General features: G+C 43.1%; 1 protein-coding gene across 1 annotated transcript in view; it reads right to left on the minus strand.

The window, feature by feature from the left end:
- Positions 1-1,939: 1,939 nt before the first annotated feature.
- The window catches only part of LOC120988405 (membrane frizzled-related protein), a 41,343-nt gene continuing 20,138 nt past the window's right edge, over positions 1,940-23,144 (minus strand). Inside the window, exons 8-12 of the mRNA XM_040415939.1 lie at positions 16,730-16,955; positions 15,696-15,826; positions 15,346-15,480; positions 10,964-11,091; positions 1,940-2,461 (exon numbers count right to left, since the gene is read on the minus strand). Of these exons, the coding sequence (XP_040271873.1) occupies positions 2,237-2,461; positions 10,964-11,091; positions 15,346-15,480; positions 15,696-15,826; positions 16,730-16,955 (845 nt within the window). The 3' untranslated portion in view covers positions 1,940-2,236. The remainder of the gene's footprint in view (positions 2,462-10,963; positions 11,092-15,345; positions 15,481-15,695; positions 15,827-16,729; positions 16,956-23,144) is intronic.

Here is a 23,144-nt window from a genome sequence, read left to right on the forward strand (position 1 = left end):
GGAAGCATTGCGTATAACATGCACCACACCAGCTGGATCTCCACAAGGTGAAATAGTACTCCCTAGCAAATACACTAGCGAAAAAAAAAATAACACCTGGAAAACTTAAAGGGAACCTGTCACCAGGATTTTGGGTATAGAGCTGAGGACATGGGTTGCTAGATGGCCACTAGCACATCCGCAATACCCAGTCCCCATAGCTCTGTGTGCTTTTATTGTGTATAAAAACTGATTTGATACATATGCAAATTAACCTGAGATGAGTCAGAGCTTGAAAATATGACTCTTCTATGGTCACACAAGTAACATATGACTCTTTTATGTTAATTTGTATATGTATCAAATAGTTTTTTTTACACAATAAAAGCACACAGAGATATATGAGGACTGGGTATTGTGGATTTGCTAGTGGCCATCTAGCAACCCATGTCCTCAGCTCTATACCCAAAATCCCGGTGACAGGTTCCCTTTAATATGATTGAGCTGAGACTGACAAAGTATAAACTGCTAGTGGTACTTGGTCAATGATCACACAAGGTGGTGCCCCCTTTATTTTGGTTTCTCCAGCAGGGTATATGATGAGGCACTCTGGCATGGTAATGGTCATACATATACTGGACATCCTCCTGTGGCATGCCATTACAAGGTCCTTCAACGTAGAGCCATAGTTCGACCAAGGTGGTTGTTGGATGCTGTGCGTGAGGAATAAATCAGCCTATCCAGTCCCAGACATTCTTATGAGGGAGAGATCTGGCGAGAGGAGCTGCCAAATACCATGAAGAGCGCCGGCCGTGTGTGCTCTACGCATCGCAGTGTGGACCTATTGCCTTCAATGTGTCTGTGAGCCACAAGATAGGATATGTCATATCTTTTGCGACGCGGAGGCACAGAACCGGAAAGCCCATGGAAACACGCGGCCTTCAGTGTGCTTCTTTGTCCGCGTCTCAGCGCTGCAAAAGACAGGACATGTCCTATCTTTCGACACATCTTGCGGATCACAGATCCATTGAAGGCAATAGGACCGCACCGCGATGTGCAGCGCACATGGCTGGTGCTTGTGTTTTGCGAACCAGCAGTTTGCAGTCCACAACAAGGGCACGGCGGCACCATGGTCTTGTGAATGTAGCCCGTTATTGTCATATCGCAATGCAGGCTTTTTATCTTAAAGGGGTTGTCTCGCCTCAGACATTGGGGGCATATCGCTAGGATATGAAATTGGATTGTAAATTAATGGGAAGTGCACCGCCATCGCTCCATTCACTTCAGTGAGGCTGACGGAAATAGCCCGGACGCTGGCACGGTTATTTTTGGCACTTCCATAGGAATGAATGAGGGGCAGCTGCTCATGCGTGGTGCGCCCTTCTTCACTTTACGGGGCTCCATTCTAAAGATAGGTGCAGGTCCCATAGGTGGGACTCGCACCTATCAAACATTGGGGGCATACCGTAACAATATGCCCCCAATGTCTGAGGTGAGACAACCCCTTTAAATCCTTCTAGGTGGTCTTTCTTCATTTTCCAGTAGTGTATGTCATTCATGCGCTGGAGGAGACCTGGGAGTTGTAACGCCGGCCATATTACTTGTCATCCAGCTTTCCAAGAAACGGATACAATGAATAAATGCCGAACATTTTGACAGATTAGAACACTTCAGACGAATTCACCATTAAAATTAACTTTATTTGGAAGAGAAATGGTCTTTGAATGGAAACTCCACATTTTAATCGTAAATCATACTATTCCATAGATAAACACTAAAGCTATACATAGGAATAGAGGAATATACACGATATGACCCATTAATTAGCACAAGATACGTAAAGCAAATTGCAAAGAGAATTATGAAAGGGCCTAAAAGAAGAACTGTCTGTGCTGCCCATAGCAACCAATCACAGCGCAGCTTTCATTTCTTACAGTGCTCTTGGAAAATGAAAGCTGCACTGTCATTGGTTGCTATGGGCAACAAAGGAATTTTTCATAAGGCATTTGGTCCAGCGTTTGCCAAATGACTCATATTTTCATGTAAAATGTGAAAGGTCGTGGAAAATAGAATCACAGTGTATGTCAGGAGTAAGGAGTAAAACGAAGTTCTCACGAATCTAGTGCTGCTGACCATGGCTACACCTGACGTTTCAGAAACAGTTTTCCGGATTAGTTATCAGTAGATACGATACAGATTTATCACCATTATACGCATTATACTGAGATTTCAGTGATCTGAATATATCAGAGGGTTTCTAGGGAATCACACACTCTGACTGCTGACCCTGGGGTGGTAGGTGGTCACAGTTAAATGGCCATGACAGACCAAGTTGCTCTAACTGTGTCAGACATAGATTCATTGCGTTCAGACAGACGGAGCGACACGGTTGCAGAGCGCCCCCATCAGGTGAACAACTGGGAAGCAGCAAGGCACACAATAATGGGCGCAAGGCAGGGAAACATGGCAGTTCTTGAAGTATCTGTCAGGGAATAAAACAGCACTGAGTTAGGGTATATATATATACACATACATCTATCTGTCTATCTATAGTATCTATCTATCAGCTTTAGGGCTCATGCACACGACCGTTGCAGTTTTGCGGTCCGTTTTTAACGGATCCATTGTTCCGTATCTGAGGTTCCTTTTTCTGTTTTGTGGCCGCATCCATTCCCTTATGCCACAAAACATATCTGTATGGTTCCGTATGCGATCCTTTTTTTGCGGATCGCAAATGAAAACAGGAAGTTTATTATCATTACTGTAATGTACTGTAATGTTTGCAAACAGTAAACACATTGGCAAAGTGGGCATGGATCCACAAAATACGGATGACATACGCATGTGTTCCGTATGCATTCTGTAAAATGCTCATGTGATCACAGACGGCAAAAAATTGCAGAAAAACCCGCAGGTCCTGCAAGTACACAAGAGTTGTAACGTGCAGAAGTCATGTGGTTGAGGCTAGACAATCCTCTAATGAACAAGTGAATTTGAATAGCATGTCGATAAGTAAATGCCCAATACTTAAAAAAAAATTATAATGTTAAACATGTATGGATGTCGGAAGGATATTGGCTACAGCCTATGACATAACGTCAAATAGGCAAATATGAATATTCTAGACAATATAAAAATGTGAATTCCAACCATCCAAATAAAAATAATATATATATTTTTTTACGTATTCATAAAACAAACTAATAGTACAAAAAGGGAAATTGAACATTTGGGAAACGATCAAGAGTAAATAAAGATTAAAGGACAAATGGACAACCATGTTCAGCCACCCGTCAGGGAAGCTGAAGGACAAGTGTCCATAGCAAGAATATAAATTAAACGGAGTACTTATGCAAAATCATACATACAAGATACCACTGATTTTCTTAACAAACTTGCAATTACTGATATTCCCTCTAATGCTATTCTGGTCTCACTTGATATTGTGAGCCTCTACACCTCCATAAGACATCAATGTGGTATTAATGTAGTACTTCTCCACTGATTGTCAGGATTTTATTCTGACACTCTTACATATGATACTAACATCTAATTATTTTCTATTTGGTATTTTTTTTTACCTACAATTGAGGGGGACCGCCATGGGGTCCAATGTGGCACCTACGTATGCCAACATGGCGGTCTCCTTCTTGGAGGAGGAATTCATCTATGTGTCGCCCCACTTTAAACATGTGTTGAAGTGGTGGCGATACATAGATGATGTTTTTTTGATTTGGACAGGTTCAGAAGCACAACTTCTTTCTTTTTTTGCTTTTCTTAATACCATAGATGAGGACATTAAATTCACACTCAATTATTCTAGGCACAAGCTTAGTTTCTTAGATACAAAGGTCAAACTACAACAGGGATGTATGTAAAACCGACGGATCGTAATACGTATTACGATTTGACAGTGCCCAATCCAGGGGCAATGGTCAGATCGCTTCCTTTGAGCCAATTCTTAAGAGAAAAACGAATTGTCAATGATGATCAGTCACTCAATACGACACTGACTAATATGGCTAAAGCATTTCATTCCAGAGGTTTTCCCAGCACATTACTGAATGCCCACCGTACTACTGTTGGATCACACTGGAGCTTCTGAATAAAAAAACATGAGAGGGAACCATCTAAGAGAATCCCTTTAGTGATCACTTATACTGAAGATAGTCATCACATCAGGGATATTGGTAAAAAAAAACATTGGTCAGTCTTAAACAGTGTACACAATACCATCGAAGAATTTAAGGTTCCTCCTCTTTTATCTTATAGGAGACCCAACAACAAAAAGAGAAAAAAATAAAACAGAGTTTCCTATATACAAAAGCATTGGGCTGTTTTCCTTGTTTAAACTGTATCAACTGCCGATATATACACAAAGGCGGTAAATTTATCCATCCGATTACCGCTAATGAATACACTATTAAATACTATCTGACGTGTGATTCTACATACGTCATATACCGTATGTACTGTGGTGCCCATGTAAATTATTGTATGTCGGTGAGACAACGCTAGAATTTAAGACTCGTTGTAACCAGCATCGTTACACCATCTGGAAAAAAACGGATGGATCTTCCGGTATCTAAACACTTTGTCGATGCCGGTCACAAGGAAGGGGATCTTAAATGTATGATAATCTACCATATTCCAACCCCCCGTAGAGGAGATGATAGACATTTTTTTTTTTTTTTACGAGAAATGCATTGGATTTCGATACTCAATACTTTGAAACCTGTGGGCCTAAATGTGGAATTTAGACCTTGGATCATGTTTTGATCCGCCTTCCTCTCCCTTGTGGACACTCTCTTTGATATCTTGCCTTTTCTTTTGGTGCTATATTGTACTCATATATATTTTTTTTTACTTTTTTTCCATTTCAGTTCATTGATGGTGAACAATGGGATGAATACTACCATCAAGTTTTTTCTATTATTTCTGAAAATCTACATTTGATCATCTGACTACTGCAGATGACATATACAGATGTGGTAGAGTTAACATTAATGCTTTATGAGATGTGTTATCTAAACTAAATGCGTTAAGCAAACACCTTCAATTGCTTTTCAATGGCTTTTGTTTCAAGATAACACGATAAGTTAAGAAATCTGAGTTAAGAGTTTGAGTTTTAACCCTCCTACATCTGTATATATATATATATATATATATATATAAATATAAATGATGTTTTTTGTTTATGTATCACTATATGGTAGCATATATGTATTCTTTCCGTCGTATATATTTCCTTAAAAAATTGTTTTTTGGGGAGTAGAACTTGAGGAATGATCAATTTGGGCTACATTCTTCTATTATACTGACCTGTCTAAATGTGAGTCTCTTGCCGCTACCACGTTGTTACTCTCATTTCACTTTGACATTTATTCTCCCTTGTGCAACTCAATGGCATGGGGGTCAGTAGTGCCTCTTAGGTCAGGGTTTATTCTTACGGTGACCTTTGCATTGAGTGCATCCTGTGTTGGACATCCATAGTGTGACAACCTATTGCATACGTACTCCATTTAAAGGGGTTGTCCGGGATTGGGAAGATTGGAGTATGTGTACAACAATGCCCTAAATGTTACAATCGTGCCTGTCCTACCTTTACCCGACATTTTTAATGCCCAGTTTTCACATCTCAAACTCTCAGCCGGAAGCGCTGTGTTTCCAAGACTCGGTGACGTACCGGGTCCCTTTCTGCCGAGTGAAGCCTCTTCTTCCGCTTCGCAGGGAGCCCGGTGACGTCACCCTCAGCCACATGAATTATTCAAAGTGCCTGGATGGGCGGTAACAAGGTGTCAACCAACCTCGCTAAGCCACGCCCATCTGGCCCGGTGACGTCACCGGGCAGGGTGCTTTATTATGAATGAAAGAGGCAGAGCACTGAATATTAATTAGGGGGCGGAGTCACGGCGGAGATGAAACCACGTGATACCGCACTGCGCTGGGAACCACAGTGCAGTGCGGCAGGAAGGTAGGAAAAAATAAACATAGGTGTAAATAAAGCGTGGGGGTACTGTCTGAGCCATATAGAAATGGTGAAAATACTTAAAAACATATGGGGGGACCTTGATTCAGCTGTTAATAGGGAGTACACAAAAAAAATTAAAAAATTTGATCCCGGACAACCCCTTTAATTTATATTCTTGCTATGGACACTTGTCCTTCAGCTTCCCTGACGGGTGGCTGAACATGGTTGTCCATTTGTCCTTTAATCTTCATTTACTCTTGATCGTTTCCCAAATGTTCAATTTCCCTTTTAGTATTATTAGTTTGGTTTATGAATACGTAAATATAATATATATATTATTTTTATTTGGATGGTTGGAATTCACATTTTTATATTTTCTAGAATATTCATATTTGAATATTGGACGTTATGTCAAGGGTTTTGGCAAAATATCCTTCAGACATCTATACATTTTTACACTTTTAACATTATTAAATTTTTTGAAGTATTGGGCATTTACTTATCGACATGCTATTCAAATTCACTTGTTTATTAGTGGATTGTCTAGCCTCGACCACATGACTTCTGCACGTTACAACTCTTGTGTACTTGCAGGACCTGCGGGTTTTTCGGCAACTTTTTTCCGTCTGTGATCACATGAGCATCATGTGATTTGTCAATTGTCATGTGGACGTCACGTGCTCACACTTCACCCTAAGTAAGTCTTGGACGTGTGCAGTCTGTGATTGCAGACGCGCTGGTATCCATGTTACTCCATACACGCTGGGTCAACAGTATTCTCCCGTTTTTCCCATCAGCTGTAAGTGATTTTATATTTTATGCACTAGTTGTCCTCACATGTTTTTAATTAGCCTATTAACATTTAATAATCATGTACTTTTCTACATTATTTGAACATCACTTTTTTTTTATGTATGTCTAAAATGCGGAATATATATTAATGAATGTATCACTGCTATTGTATTTTTATAATTTATTTTTTACACACTTCTTATCACTGTGATCAATTGATTACCTTAATTGCCTCATTATGACGGGGCATTATTTATATGTGTATTGAGCACCACTGTCTTTGTAACCACTGCTTGAGAATAGTCCCACTGAGAGGACTGAAACGTTGCATTATACCGGGTAAATCAACGTACATTCACGGAAGTGCCACGGAATTTGTTTATTTTTTTATATCTATCTATAGATAGATCAACAATATTGGATATGTGGGTTCCAACACTAGGCACCCTCACGGTCAACTGTTTCGTGCAGCCGTCGGCACTAGAAACTATACAGTGGACGACATCAGAAGCACAAGGTCCCATCCACAGTGTAGTGGCCGTGCCAGGGTACTGCATTCAAATTAATGGAAGCTGAGCTGCAGTACTCCCGCAGTGGAAACCACACCTTGGATGGATCCTTCCATCCTGTCGCCAGCTGCTGCCCGAAAACAGCTGATTAGTGGAGCGCTGGATGTCAGGCACCAACCAACAGGGGCGGACTAGGAACTAAAAGTGGCCCTGGAAAAAAAGGGAAAAGTGGCCCCATGTTGCAGACAGGTCTAAATTGACAGAAAGCGGGCAACATAATTAGGCAGGGCCAACAGAAGTAGGCAGGGCCAGCAATACCATAGTGCAGAGCAATATACCACCCCAGCTGTACCAAATACCACAAAATAGTGCCACCTGCACCACAGTATTCAACTGTATCGCTGTCCTGAGGACGTTGATACAGTTGAATTCAGGAGAGAATCTAAGGCTATTGGCCAGATGCATACGAGAGAATCGGATCATTATGTTCCCGGCTGATGGCCGTGAGGAGGGCTTTCCTCCTAGGCATCGGCCCACCAGGAAATATTCCAGTAGGGTCTATGGCCAATCCGCCCCTGCCCACCAATCTGATATTGATGACCTTTCCTGAGGATAGGCTACTGGAGAACCTCTTTAAAGTTTGCTGCAACTGTGTATGTAGCATATGAAGTGTCAAGGTAAACGTAACTACATCTGTATGCACTGGGTAAGCTCTTTTAGGACATTGGGCAAAATGGAGCCAACGTGTAGTCACTGCACTGGCGTCATCTATTTTCCGCCATATCAGGACAATTTCAAGCACGCTCCAGGCACCTCTCGATTATTCTTCAGCTCCTATTTAAGAGGCTGTTAATGGAGCAGAATGAATAAGCAATGTGGCACAGTTTTTAAGAGCATCACGTTTCCAGCTGGCCGTTTCATAAATTGATCAGTTTTACGTCTGACACAGTGAATATGAAATGCCAGCAAGACGAGATCAGTGGTCCGGTGCTGTACCGGCGGCGCTCTGTCCGCACACTACACCTCCAGCAGCTCTCTACAGTCCATTTCCTCCACTTCTCTAGAAAGTGAAGGCAGAGCGCTGACATAAATGAAGTGAAATGTTACTTCTACGGACAGAGGTTTTCCTCCTGGCTACAGGACGGCACAGGAGGTGTCTCTGTTCTGCTGCATTAAACGCAGTTTTCTACAGTTTTATTCCCAGTAAAAGTTCAAATCCCCAAAAAGAAAAATGTAACACACAATTTAAAAAACCTTGACATATCTGTTTGGCAATGGAGTAATGAGTAACCGCAAACATAGATAGCTAAACTTGGAATGAGCCTCACAATGACCACATTCAGCAGTGATCTCATAATTATTTTGAAGTAGCAATAGAGGCAAAATGCACACAGTGATGTCACAGAACAGGAAGTGCAAACAGTGATGTCATAGCATATAAATAATGCATACAATGATGTTACAGCACAGGAATAAAGCACATAGTGAAGTCACGTCACAGGAATAATGTACATAGTGGTTGCACAGCACAGGAATAATGCATACAGCAATGGCAGAACACAGGGAGCATGCACACAGTTTTGTCACAGTACAGGAAGCATGCACAAAAATGTTTCAGTACAGAAATAATGCACACAGTGATGTCACAATACAGGGATATTAAACACATTGATGTCACAGTACAAGGATAATATACACAGTGATGTCACAGCACAGGGATAATATACACAGTGATGTCACAGTACAGGGATAATATACAGTGATGTCACAGCACAATGATAATGTACACAGTGATGTCACAGTACAGGGATAATATACACAGTGATGTCACAGTACAGGGATAATATACACAGTGATGTCACAGTACAGGGATAATATACACAGTGATGTCACAGTACAGAGATAATGTACACAGTGATGTCACAGTACAGTGATAATACACACAGTGATGTCACAGTACAGGGATAATGTACACACTGATGTCACAGCACAGGGATAATATACACAGTGATGTCACAGTACAGGGATAATGTACACACTGATGTCACAGAACAGGGATAATATACACAGTAATGTCACAGCACAATGATAATGTACACACTGATGTCACAGTACAGGGTTAATATACACCGTGATGTCACAGTACAGGGATAATACACACAGTGATGTCACAGCACAGGGATAATAAATACATCAATGTCACAGCACAGGGATAATACACACAGTGATGTCACAGTACAGGGATAATACACACAGTGATGTCACAGTACAGAGATAATACACACAGTGATGTCACAGTACAGAGATAATATACACAGTGATGTCACAGTAGAGGGATAATATACACAGTGATGTCACAGCACAATGATAATTTGCACACTGATGTCACAGTACAGGGATAATATACACCGTGATGTCACAGTACAGGGATAATACACACAGTGATGTCACAGCACAGGGATAATAAATACAGTGATGTCACAGTACAGAGATAGTATACACAGTGATGTCACAGTACAGAGATAGTATACACAGTGATGTCACAGTACAGAGATAGTATACACAGTGATGTCACAGTACAGGGATAATACACACAGTGATGTCACAGCACAGAGATAATACACACAGTGATGTCACAGTACAGAGATAATACACACAGTGATGTCACAGTACAGAGATAATACACACAGTGATGTCACAGTACAGAGATAATATACACAGTGATGTCACAGTAGAGGGATAATATACACAGTGATGTCACAGCACAATGATAATTTGCACACTGATGTCACAGTACAGGGATAATATACACCGTGATGTCACAGTACAGGGATAATACACACAGTGATGTCACAGCACAGGGATAATAAATACAGTGATGTCACAGTACAGAGATAGTATACACAGTGATGTCACAGTACAGAGATAGTATACACAGTGATGTCACAGTACAGAGATAGTATACACAGTGATGTCACAGTACAGGGATAATATACACAGTGATGTCACAGTACAGGGATAATACACACAGTGATGTCACAGTACAGGGATAATACACAGAGTGATGTCACAGTACAGGAATAATACACAGTGATGTCACAGTACAGGGATAATGTACACAGTGATGTCACAGTACAGGGATAATGTACACAGTGATGTCACAGTACAGGAATAATACACAGTGATGTCACAGTACAGGGAGAATATACACAGGGTAATGCACAAAGTGAAGTGACCATGATATCCTAATGACCACTATAATATCAAGGAATAACGAACACAGAAAAGATCACCATGTACAGTGACATTGCAGTGTAGGAAAAAAACAAAACACAGTGATGTCACATGCAGGTATAATGCACCTATAATGTCACAGCACAGTCAGTGATGATGCACACAGCCAGGTAAACATGGGGCTCCATAGTAAAACCCTAGACCACCACATTCAAATTTTACACGCAACCTTCCATAATCATCGTCCATAATCATCACTAACTGCAGCTTCCCATGTGTAGGGTTGGGTACCTTAGTTGTCTGACCCCATAGACACTGTTTTGCCCGCTACCCTGGCAGTCATGCCCATGCTATTGGACTTGCACAATTATTTCTAGGATGAAAGCTGGAAATGTTCTGTAGAAATGATCCCAATTTCCAGTATTTTGAGCAGACAATGCTTCATTCCAATCTAGATATGACGATATAAGGACTCTACCTGATAACCTTTCATTTGCTCGCTGATCGCTGGCTGCTCGAGAAGAGAAACCCAGAGATTTGGGAACACAGTGAGAGAGTAAGACAGGCCCTGACACAGAGGAACCTTTAGTGGCTGGCAGGGGTTCTCTACGGGAGTACAAAAAAAGTGATTACGTGAAAAGCGGCTTACAACTGCCGTATATAACATAAAAGATGGTCAGATTAAATATACTTTTGCAACCATTTATTATTCCTCATTTACTATTACTATTCAACATTTCCTATTACTTTGTGTATGCAGCTCCTATACGGACTCTTGTGTATCCATGACTACCGTAAAAACATACAGACTTCAGTGGACCGATCTTGTGGGGGTGATGTGTTACTCCTTTCCCATTTATCTTCCATCTCTTCTTGCTAATCAGAAGGTGTGTAGGATATGTTTGTAGTCTGTAACCATGGAGACACATTGATCTGCTTTGGAACTGCATATACACTGCTCAAAAAAATAAAGGGAACACAAAAATAATACATCCTAGATCTGAATTAATTAAATATTCTTCTGAAATACTTTGTTCTTTACATAGTTGAATGTGCTGACAACAAAATCACACAAAAAAAAAATATGGAAATCATATTTTTCAACCCATGCAGGTCTGGATTTGGAGCCCCCCTCAAAATTAAAGTGGAAAAACACACTACAGGCTGATCCAACTTTGATGTAATGTCCTTAAAACAAGTCAAAATGAGGCTCAGTAGTGTGTGTGGCCTCCACGTGCCTGTATGACCTCCCTACAATGCCTGTGCATGCTCCTGATGAGGTGGCGGACGGTCTCCTGAGGGATCTCCTCCCAGACCTGGACTAAAGCAACTGCCAACTCGTGGACAGTCTGTGGTGCAACATGACGTTGGTGGATAGAGCGAGACATGATGTCCCAGATGTGCTCAATTGGATTCAGGTCTGAGGAACGGGCGGGCCAGTCCATAGCATCAATGCCTTCGTCTTGCAGGAACTGCTGACACACTCCAGCCACATGAGGTCTAGCATTGTCTTGCATTAGGAGGAACCCAGGGCCAACAGCACCAGCATATGGTCTCACAAGGGGTCTGAGGATCTCATCTCGGTACCTAATGGCAGTCAGGCTACCTCTGGCGAGCACATGGAGGGCTGTGCGGCCCTCCAAAGAAATGCCACCCCACACCATTACTGACCCAATGCCAAACCGGTCATGCTGGAGGATGTTGCAGGCAGCAGAACGTTCTCCACAGCGTCTCAAGACTCTGTCACGTCTGTCACATGTGCTCAGTGTGAACCTGCTTTCATCTGTGAAGAGCACAGGGCGCCAGTGGCGAATTTGCCAATCTTGGTGTTCTCTGGCAAATGCCAAACGTCCTGCACAGTGTTGGGCTGTAAGCACAACCCCCACCTGTGGACGTCGGGCCCTCATATCACCCTCATGGAGTCTGTTTCTGACCGTTTGAGCAGACACATGCACATTTGTGGCCTGCTGGAGGTCATTTTGCAGGGCTCTGGCAGTGCTCCTCCTGTTCCTCCTTGCACAAAGGCGGAGGTAGCGGTCCTGCTGCTGGGTTGTTGCCCTCCTACGGCCTCCTCCACGTCTCCTGATGTACTGGCCTGTCTCCTGGTAGCGCCTCCATGCTCTGGACACTACGCTGACAGACACAGCAAACCTTCTTGCCACAGCTCGCATTGATGTGCCATCCTGGATAAGCTGCACTACCTGAGCCACTTGTGTGGGTTGTAGACTCCGTCTCATGCTACCACTAGAGTGAAAGCACCGCCAGCATTCAAAAGTGACCAAAACATCAGCCAGGAAGCATAGGAACTGAGAATTGATCTGTGGTCACCACCTGCAGAACCACTCCTTTATTGGGGGTGTCTTGCTAATTGCCTATAATTTCCACCTGTTGTCTATCCCATTTGCACAACAGCATGTGAAATTGATTGTCACTCAGTGTTGCTTCCTAAGTGGACAGTTTGATTTCACAGAAGTGTGATTGACTTGGAGTTACATTGTGTTTTTTAAGTGTTCCCTTTATTTTTTTGAGCAGTGTACAAAACAGTAGAATCATTTTCATCAAGAATATTTGTAAAGTTGTTTAAATTTTTTTATTTTTTTTTCTCTTACAATCATAATTAGTGATGAGCAAATAATAAAAAAATTTGATTCGGCTGCTTCACCAAATTTAACAAAAAAAAATATTGCGCAGCCCCCCTCGTCATTGTATCCCTCAGATGCCACATTCATATCTAATATAAATAACAGGGTGTACAATAAAAAATAAATAAAAAAATTCATACTTACATGATCCATTTGCTCGCGACTGGCCGGCCACCGCCATCTTGCTTGAAGATCTGGCGTGACATTTTGTGCGGCCCGTGATGACATCATCACGACATGACATCATACGTCACCACACACGGGATTTTGCCCAAAATCTTCAATCAGAATGGCGGCGGCCGGGCCGTGGCGAGCAAATGGATCTTTTTTTCTTTTTTTTTTTTACACTATTTCAAGTTAAATTGATTCTCTACCATGAAGCCACGAAGAAATTCGGCTTTGCGGAAAATCTAATTTATCTTGAAATTCAGATTGAAATTTGTGGACTTCAATTTGCTCAACGCTAATAATAACAGTAAAAATGGTCCCAAAAGAGCTTGTAGATTTTTTATAATGAAAGATATTTAATGTCATAATTTAAGGGCTTGTGCAAGGAAGGGGAAGGGGGGATTAGCAACCCCACCCCACTTTACTGGTACAGAGATTACTTACCTGCTTTCGAATGACTGCTCCCTGCACCTTCTCCAGGCCTGTGATGCTCCGAAGGGCTCCCTTATCTGGTTTCACACCACCTGCAGCCAATCACTGGCTGTTGAGGTGACTGCCAAATGGCCACATGACGCGAGGGGTGATTGGCGATGTCAAACTGGATGTTTATATAGTGGGGGCCTGGAGGAGAAGGATCGGGGAGCCAGCGCCGGGAAGTAATATTCTCTTGTGAGCTCCCAGGCTGTGTTAAGCTTGGTGTTAAGCTTGGGAGCTCCTGACTGGAGGGCATAAGGTAGTTAAGGGGTTAAAGTGAAGAAGGCCGGGGGCGGATCCTCATTGGCTGTGAGTGGGTCACTCTGCTGCTGAGCAATATTTAGGGTCCATTCACACGTCCGCAAAATGGGTCCGCATCCGGTCCGCAATTTTGCGAAACAGGTGCAGACCCATTCATTTTCAATCGGGTCAGGCGCGGTTGGCTCCTTTATTGGAGTCCGGTGTGACGGAGTGCACAGTGGCCCCACAGGTGGTCGCATCTGTAATGACCCAGAGTGCCATTACCACTCCGCACCCCGCTACTGTCTCCTATGGGCTAACACAGTGTCATCTTATGCATTTATTACAGGTCCACTACAATGTGCATTGCTATTTCTATGTAACTGTTAATGTTCATGTAATGTACCTGGTTCACCAGAAGGTGGCAGCAAGCATGGCAGAGGTACATTTGCAGAGGATGGAACCTTCTTTCCATTCTCTTCTCTCCCTCTAAGGAGGGTTTAGTTAGTTAGAGGTCAGTAGAGAGTACCCCCTGCTTGGGGAAGGAAGCAGGTCTACGTCCCTGATGGACATGTCCTGCCTAGGCCAGCTAGAGCACCTTTAGCTCTGCTGGACAAAGAGGCCAAAGCCTGAAGCCTTATGAAACCAGGAGGTATAGATTCCCTGGTAGTAATCTAGAGACAGACTGCAGAGAGAAGTTGCAGCATAAAGAAAGAAGCAAAGTTATACAGTAAGCCTGTCAGTACAGCAGAGCCAGAGAGAAACAGTAGCAGAGTTTGTTTTCCTTCCAGAGTTAATGCTAACGCCTGCTGGGAACCAAGACAAAGCTTGAAACTGTTGGAGAGACGTTTATTCAAGTAAAGCTGTTATTGAAGTTCATCATAATGTCTGGACTCAATTATTCACCCTATTTGCTCTGCTTCAGACGACAACGCCTGAGATCCAGCGTATCCAGGTAGGAGCACTGTGACACGTGCACAAAACATAAAGGGACATTTAGGCCACCCTATACCACTGGCATTCCTACACTTGGGTACCATCTACTATATCACTAAAAAGGGGCCTAGTGCCCTTGTTGCTTCACTGCAACTGGCGTCATGAAAAACATTTGCTTTAAAATTAGATCAAGCAGGCAAATTATTTACAATGGTTCACTCTGTGTGACAGATATGTTGCATCTTGCTAGACATTTTCCTTCTGCTTACGCCACTTGTTGGTTGGCTTAATTGAGAACAATATTTTGCACCAAAATTTTGGCACAATTTGGACAATTTCTGGCACATTTTATGACTCTTCTAAGCAATTCACTGACATTGGTAATAATTATAATAATTACCTGGTTCAGGATCTGGTATGTCCAGACAGCCCTGCTCATCCTTTCCATCAGGACAGTCCAGCCATCCATCACAGGCCCATTGCAATGGTACACACTTTCCATTGTCACATCTCAAGTCCATGGAACCACATTCATCTAATAGGGGGAGATTTATAACACTTAGAATTGCATCTGCCACAACTATACTTTAGAAAAGGTACTACTGTATTCCCCAGCAGGTGAGCCTTCTTGGGGAACTCATTGTAGGGTGAATCGTTTTTTTAGAGTTGCATAAAATGGGTCCATATCTGGGATAAAAGATAGAATCATTGAAGAGATGCTCGTGTTATTTTATACATGATGGCACTTACTTTCTGTGGCATTAAAAGCTTTATACGTAGCATAAAATCCTACGTCTGCTATTTCTTCATCTGCTGCAAACAAAATGGTCATCTGTGCCCCAGAGGAAGTGAGGGTAGGTGGGACGTCAGACCCACAGAACCTAAATCCACAGGACCAAAATTTAGAAACAAGAATCAAAAAGTCATAGACATTTATGGTATATCCACAGGCTATGCCATAGGACACTGATAGATGCAGGTCTCACTTCTGGGAACGGGGATCCCATACCCCCATCTGACCTGTTTGATGAGTCACGGAAACAACCAATGACACTTGTTCAGCTAACTCCCATACCATAGAAGAGAATGGAGAGAGTCACACACTGTGTGGCCAAGTTTCTTATTAGTCACTACCTGGATGTGGTGGCCCCCAGGTGAGAACGGACTTGGGGGACCCTAGTTCTGGACGTAGGTTTAGGTCCCAGAGGTGGGACCTGCATCTATCAAACATTTATGGCATATCTTGAGCATATGCCATAAATTGCTTAGATGGGAATACCCCTTTATGAAATCATAAACTTTTATAAATAAAACTTTACTCAAGAATTGGAAAGATGAAATCAAGACTATGTCCAGTGTCTTGTATATATGTTTTTTCCTGTGATTTGTAATCAATATACTGACATATACAGATAAAAAAAAAATTAAAACTGTACAAGGAAATGACAGTAGGTTTATTTATTACAAGCAAATCTTTTATGACGTTTACACCCCTTTGGACAATTTCCTTTTATAAGCAGATCAAAGGGATCGTCAGTGATCAACTGTAATCTTTGGAAGAGGTCTTCGATTTTGCTGCAGTGCCACCACAGGGGAAATAAAGCATTACAGGGTTTCCTGGTCCTCCAGAGTGCAAGACTCTCTTTGCTTTTTAATCTAGACAAACCTTTTTCCTCCATTACTGACGTGATAAGACACAGACTGAAGAAAGCCTCCCACCAACATTTTAGTCCAATATGATTGTGAAGTCATCATTCTTACCTCCGTTTTGGGGTTTTACTTACCGTCCCAATAAGCTGGCAATTCCCAATCCAGCACTGTCATGGACCTCCACATAGTCAAACGTGCATCCCTTTTCTGATTCTAGGCTGAAATTGTGGAACTGAATTTGAATGATTAGTCCTTCAGGGACAGAGATAAGCCATCGACATACTGTTTTCCCAGGATAGAGATCTGGATGATTGGGGGAGAAGAGGGATCCCTGCAGACTGCTGAGCGAGCCCCCGCAATCTAAAATGGTAAATACAATGTTATTCCATAATCGTATTGTGTCCCTCAATGTATTTATGGGAATTCACATGTAATGCAGGTCATGGCTAAATGGGATTTGTAATGGAGTTTGTTTCCATTTGGATAGGCAACTGCATAACCGGTTGTTAAGAATTCATTTTCTCCAACATGTAGGACATATTCCAAAGGGAAAGTCATTCAGTCATAGCAAGGTTTAGAGCTCGTCAGTGACTTTTGGTCACCCCTGAGTGGCGGTAAAATTGCATGAATCAAATCAAATTTTTCCCTTTGTAGGAAAAATTTGTGGTCGAACCACCAACTTTTCTCCTTATAGAGAAACATTGAGATGAATTTAACTGTGCCTTGCACGCCGCCATGGAGTGTCTTAAAAATTCATATTAATTTCAAGGGTGAAATCCAGTCAAAATAATTTGTCTGTGATTTCAGACCACCATTGTTAACTAGAATGAAAGAGCACTATACAGAAATGAAAGGGATTGTCCACTCCTTTTATGTTGATGGCATGTTAGCCCCCCACCGATCAGCTCTTCGGGTGTAGCTCAGGTGCTGGAAGTAGATGCCGGAACTACACAGTTCCATCCAATGTGCAGTGGATGGATCTAGTAACCTCAATGCTGCTCCCATTCACTTCAACGGGAACAGTAACCAGCTCCGTATACTACACAATGGGCGGTGCTGTGTAGTTCTGGTACTGGAGTTACTTCCAAACAGCTGATTAGCAGGGGTGTGGAGTGTCGGACCCCCATTGATCTGGATAGGTCATCAATTGTTAAATCCTGGAAACCGCTTTAAAGCCCTTTGGTACAGCACAGAGATTTCTGTTACTGGAAATTAAACACAGCAATGGACCACTCAAAGACAGTGTGCATAGCATGTTGTGTCAGATTTTCAGAAACATGTCTTTCAGCAGTACCAAAAGGGTTTGGGTGGTGGTGTGTGATATGGATTTCACCATTGAAAGTTTGTCTTCTGTATCTATGATCTATCAGATAATCATGACTAAATTCTCCCCATTAAATATGGAATAACCAAAACTTCTCATCCAGTTGTGGTCCTAATGACTTTTGACATACCAATTCCTTGCCCAGATATGGCCATCTTAAAGCGTACCAGAGTTTTTTTTTTTTTTTTTTATTGTATAATTTGCTTCTTTGCACAATCATAACTGTGAAGGAATAGTTATGTTTAGGCTTCCCTGATGTCTTTTTCAGCCATATTATTCCCTGTTTCAGCTGCACAGCTAGATGCATTTCACTCAGAAGGGTGAGGGGGCATATTCCTTATGTAAAATCTGTCAGCACTGTACTGCTGTAATGTCCTTTCCCTTACTTCCCACCATGTTTGTTTTCTGATCTGGAGCTCACAGACCAGATAAGGAGTAGTGATGAGCAGCAGGGGCAATATTCGAATTTGCGATATTTCGCGAATATTTTATAGAATATTCGTCATATATTCGTGAATTCAAGATTATATTCTCAATTGCCAAAATCGGCAATGTAATACTCGCGTAATGCGTGCGAAATAAAGGAGTGGGTCACTTATGCTACATTTTTCAAGCTGGTATAAGTTTCCTGAGACTGGAGAAAATGGTCGGCACGCAAGAACATTACAATAGCTTTGTATGCAGATAGAGTGCTCCAATATATTTGCGCTTACGAATTTTTGGCAATTAATGATGTGCATATTTTTTCGCAATACGTGCAACTTGTGACATCACAGCACTATGTCTGTAGCATGTATGTATGGACAGCAGAACCTATCACACTACCTAACACCCTGCACTGGAACCTATCAGCTACACTATAGATCAATCTAACACTGACTATCTCTCCCTATCTGAATTATATATATAAGTTAACTGTCTAATGTAATACAACAAAGCACAGAGCACAGCAATGACACTGCTGTCTCTTTCATAACTGCAATAAACTTTAGAAAAAAGCTGCTGGGGAGGTTCTTATATAGTAAGGGGTAGGCAACTTTTCTATTGGTTGCTAGGGATGTTGCTAAGCTGTGACAAAGGCTTCTCATTGGCCCACAAGCTAGAAGAAGGGAGAGATGATCACCTGATGTGTATTGTGGTAAAAAAAAAATATATATACAGTACAGACCAAAAGTTTGGACACACCTTCTCATTCAAAGAGTTTTCTTTATTTTCATGACTATGAAGGCATCAAAACTATGAATAAACACACGTGGAATTATATACATAACAAACAAGTGTGAAACAACTGAAAATATGTCATATTCTAGGTTCTTCAAAGTAGCCACCTTTTGCTTTGATTACTGCTTTGCACACTCTTGATGAGCTTCAAGAGGTAGTCCCCTGAAATGGTTTTCACTTCACAGGTGTGCCCTGTCAGGTTTAATAAGTGGGATTTCTTGCCTTATAAATGGGGTTGGGACCATCAGTTGCGTTGAGGAGAAGTCAGGTGGATACACAGCTGATAGTCCTACTGAATAGACTGTTAGAATTTGTATTATGGCAAGAAAAAAGCAGCTAAGTAAAGAAAAACGAGTGGCCATCATTACTTTAAGAAATGAAGGTCAGTCAGCCGAAAAATTAGGAAAACTTTGAAAGTAAGGGCTATTTGACCATGAAGGAGATTGATGGGGTGCTGCGCCAGATGACCTGGCCTCCACAGTCACCGGACCTGAACCCAATCGAGATGGTTTGGGGTGAGCTGGACCGCAGAGTGAAGGCAAAAGGGCCAACAAGTGCTAAGCATCTCTGGGAACTCCTTCAAGACTGTTGGAAGACCATTTCAGGGGACTACCTCTTGAAGCTCATCAAGAGAATGCCAAGAGTGTGCAAAGCAGTAATCAAAGCAAAAGGTGGCTACTTTGAAGAACCTAGAATATGACATATTTTCAGTTGTTTCACACTTGTTTGTTATGTATATAATTCCACATGTGTTAATTCATAGTTTTGATGCCTTCATAGTCATGAAAATAAAGAAAACTCTTTGAATGAGAAGGTGTGTCCAAATTTTTGGTCTGTACTGTATATTCGTCATAACGAATATACAGCACTATATTCTAAATATTCGCAAATTCTCGAAGTGCCAATATTCGCGATAAAAATTCGTAATATGAATATTCGCACTCAACACTAATAAGGAGGGCAAAATCACACTTACAGACACACAGGAAGCTCCTATGATGCTTAGAAGCAGTTCCTTTTCCAGGTTCTGGATCTCAGCTAGCTCTGACACACCCCCACTTTTTCTCAGCTGTCTTCTGTGTCTCTCTTACCAGGGACTGATCGTGCATGACAGCAGGTAGTGGACTGCAACTTGGGTAGAAGGGAGACCCCTAGTGGCCATAACTAGAGATGAGCAAATTTCTAAAAAAATTTGATTTGGTCGGTTCGCCAAATTTTCCAAAAAGATTTGATTCGATACAAATTTATTTGTGGCGAATTGCGTTAAAAACAGCTATTTCCTGGCTGCAGAGAGAGACTGTATAGTGGTGTAGAACACTGTGCCTTGCAATAACACGCATAAGGAGTCTGCTGTGGTAGTGAAACAATACTGTGAGTCAGTCTGACACGCAGATGACAAGCGTTGCTCTTATATTCAATGCACACTTCACTTATTTGGGCAGTTATGGGGCCAAATCTCACTAAATAACTCAAATGTGAACTCCGCCTTACAGGTCGATGTTAGCGTCTAGAAGAAGCGCACTACTTTTACACCGTCGTAAGTTGATTCCACATAGATGTCTACAGAACCTGTTCTATTAAACGCTTATACAAGTAAAGCCCCCGACAGAAGAAGAAGGGTCAAATAAATTATGTCAACCAGGCCAAAAAGGCAAAATAGTGGGCCAGTCATGGAGTGGGGAGGATGGAAACAGCATGAGAAGTCCACAGAGTGGCCGAATGACAGAAAGGTGAGGTGTCAGCAGCATGAGGAGACCACAGAGTGGTGAATTGGCAGCAGCATGAGGAGACAATGGAGTGGCCCAGTGACATTATTTATTTTATGCTTTATTTTATGCATTTATATAGCGCTACTATATTCAGCAGCGCTTTACAGACATTAGCATCCAACTGTCCCCAATGGGGCTCACAATCTAAGGTCCCTATCAGTATGTCTTTGGAGCATGGGAGGAAACCAAAGTACCCGGAGGAAACCCACAAGAACATACAAACTTCATGCAGATGTTGCCCTTGGTCGGATTTGAACCTAGGACGCCAGCGCTGCAAGGCACCAGTGCTAACCACTGAGCCACCTTGCTGACATAGTGTTGAGGTGGCAGCAGCATGAGGAGACCACAGAGTGGTGAAGTGCCAGCAGCATGAGGAGACCACAGAGTGGCACAGTGACATAGTGTTGAGGTAGCAACAGCATGAGGAGACTACAGAGTGGCCCAGTGACATAGTGGGGAAGTGGCAGAAGCATGAGGAGACCACAGAGTGGCCCAGTGACATTGTGGCGAAGTGGCAGAAGCATGAGGAGACCAGAGAGTGGCCCAGTGACATAATGTTGAGGTAGCAGCAGCATGAGGAGACCACAGAGTGGTGAAGTGGCAGCAGCATGCAGAGACCACAAAGTGGCCCAGTGACATAGTGTTAAGGGGGCAGCAGCATGAGGAGACCACAGAGTGGTGAAGTGGCAGCAGCATGAGGAGACCACAAAGTGGCGCAGTGACAGTGTTGAGGTGACAGCAACATGAGGGGACCACAGAGTGGCCAAGTGACATAGTGCTGAGGTAGCAGCAGCATGAGGAGACCACAGAGTGGCCCAGTGACATAGTGGGGAGGTGGAAGCAGCATGAGGAGACCACAGAATTGTGATGTGGAAGCAGCATGCGGAGACCACAAAGTGGCCCAGTGGCATAGTGTTGAGGTGGCAGCAGCATGAGGATACCACAGAGTGGTGAAGTGGCAGCAACATGAGGAGTCCACAAAGTAGTGATGTGGCAGCAGCATGAGGAGACCACAGAGTGGTGAAGTGGCAGCAGCATGAGGAGACCACAAAGTGGCCCAGTGACATAGTGTTAAGGTGGTAGCAGCATGAGGAGACCACAGAGTGGTGAAGTGGCAGCAGCATGAGGAGACCACAAAGTGGCGCAGTGGCACAGTGTTGAGGTGACAGCAACATAAGGGGACCACAGAGTGGCTAAGTGACATAGTGCTGAGGTAGCAGCAGCATGAAGAGACCACAGAGTGGCCCAGTGACATAGTCGGGAGGTGGAAGCAGCATGAGGAGACCACAGAGTGGTGATGTGGAAGCAGCATGCGGAGACCACAAAGTGGCCCAGTGGCATAGTGTTGAGGTGGCGGCAGCAGCATGAGGATACCACAGAGTGGTGAAGTGGCAGCAACATGAGGAGTCCACAAAGTAGTGATGTGGCAACAGCATGAGGAGACCACCGAGTGGTGAAGTGGCAGCAGCATGAGGAGACCACAGAGTGGCCCAATGACATAGTATTGAGGTAGTAGCAGCATGAGGAGACCACAGAGTGGTGAGGTGGCAGCAGCATGAGGAGACCACAGAGTGATAAGTTGGCAGCAGCATGAGGAGACCACAGAGTGATGATGTGGCAGCAGTATGAGAAGACCACAGAGTGGTGATGTGGGAGCAGCATGATGAGACCACAGAGTGGTGATGTGGCAGCAGCATGAGGAGACCACAGAGTGGTGAAGTGGCAGCAGCATGAGGAGACCACAAAGTGGCCCAGTGACATAGTGTTGAAGTGTCAGCAGCATGAGGACACCACAGAGTGGTGAGGTGGCAGCAGCATGAGGAGACCACAGAGTGGCCCAGTGACATAGTGGGGAAGTGGAAGCAGCATGAGGAGACCACAGAGTGGTGAGGTGGCAGCAGCATGAGGAGACCACAGAGTGGCCCAGTGACATAGTGGAGAAGTGGAAGCAGCATGAGGAGACCACAGAGTGGTGATATGACAGCAGCATGAGGAGACCACAGAGTGGTGATGTGGCAGCAGCATGAGGAGTCCACAGAGTAGTGATGTGACAGCAGCATGAGGAGATCACAGAGTGGTGAAGTGGCAGCAGCATTTGGAGACCACAGAGTGGCCCAGTGACATAGTATTGAGGTAGCAGCAGCATGAGGAGACCACAGAGTGGTGAGGTGGCAGCAGCATGAGGAGACCACAGAGTGATGAGGTGGCAGCAGCATGAGTAGACCACAGAGTGGT

This window comes from Bufo bufo, chromosome 1 (genome assembly GCF_905171765.1).
Source record: "Bufo bufo chromosome 1, aBufBuf1.1, whole genome shotgun sequence".
Lineage (NCBI taxonomy): Eukaryota > Metazoa > Chordata > Amphibia > Anura > Bufonidae > Bufo > Bufo bufo.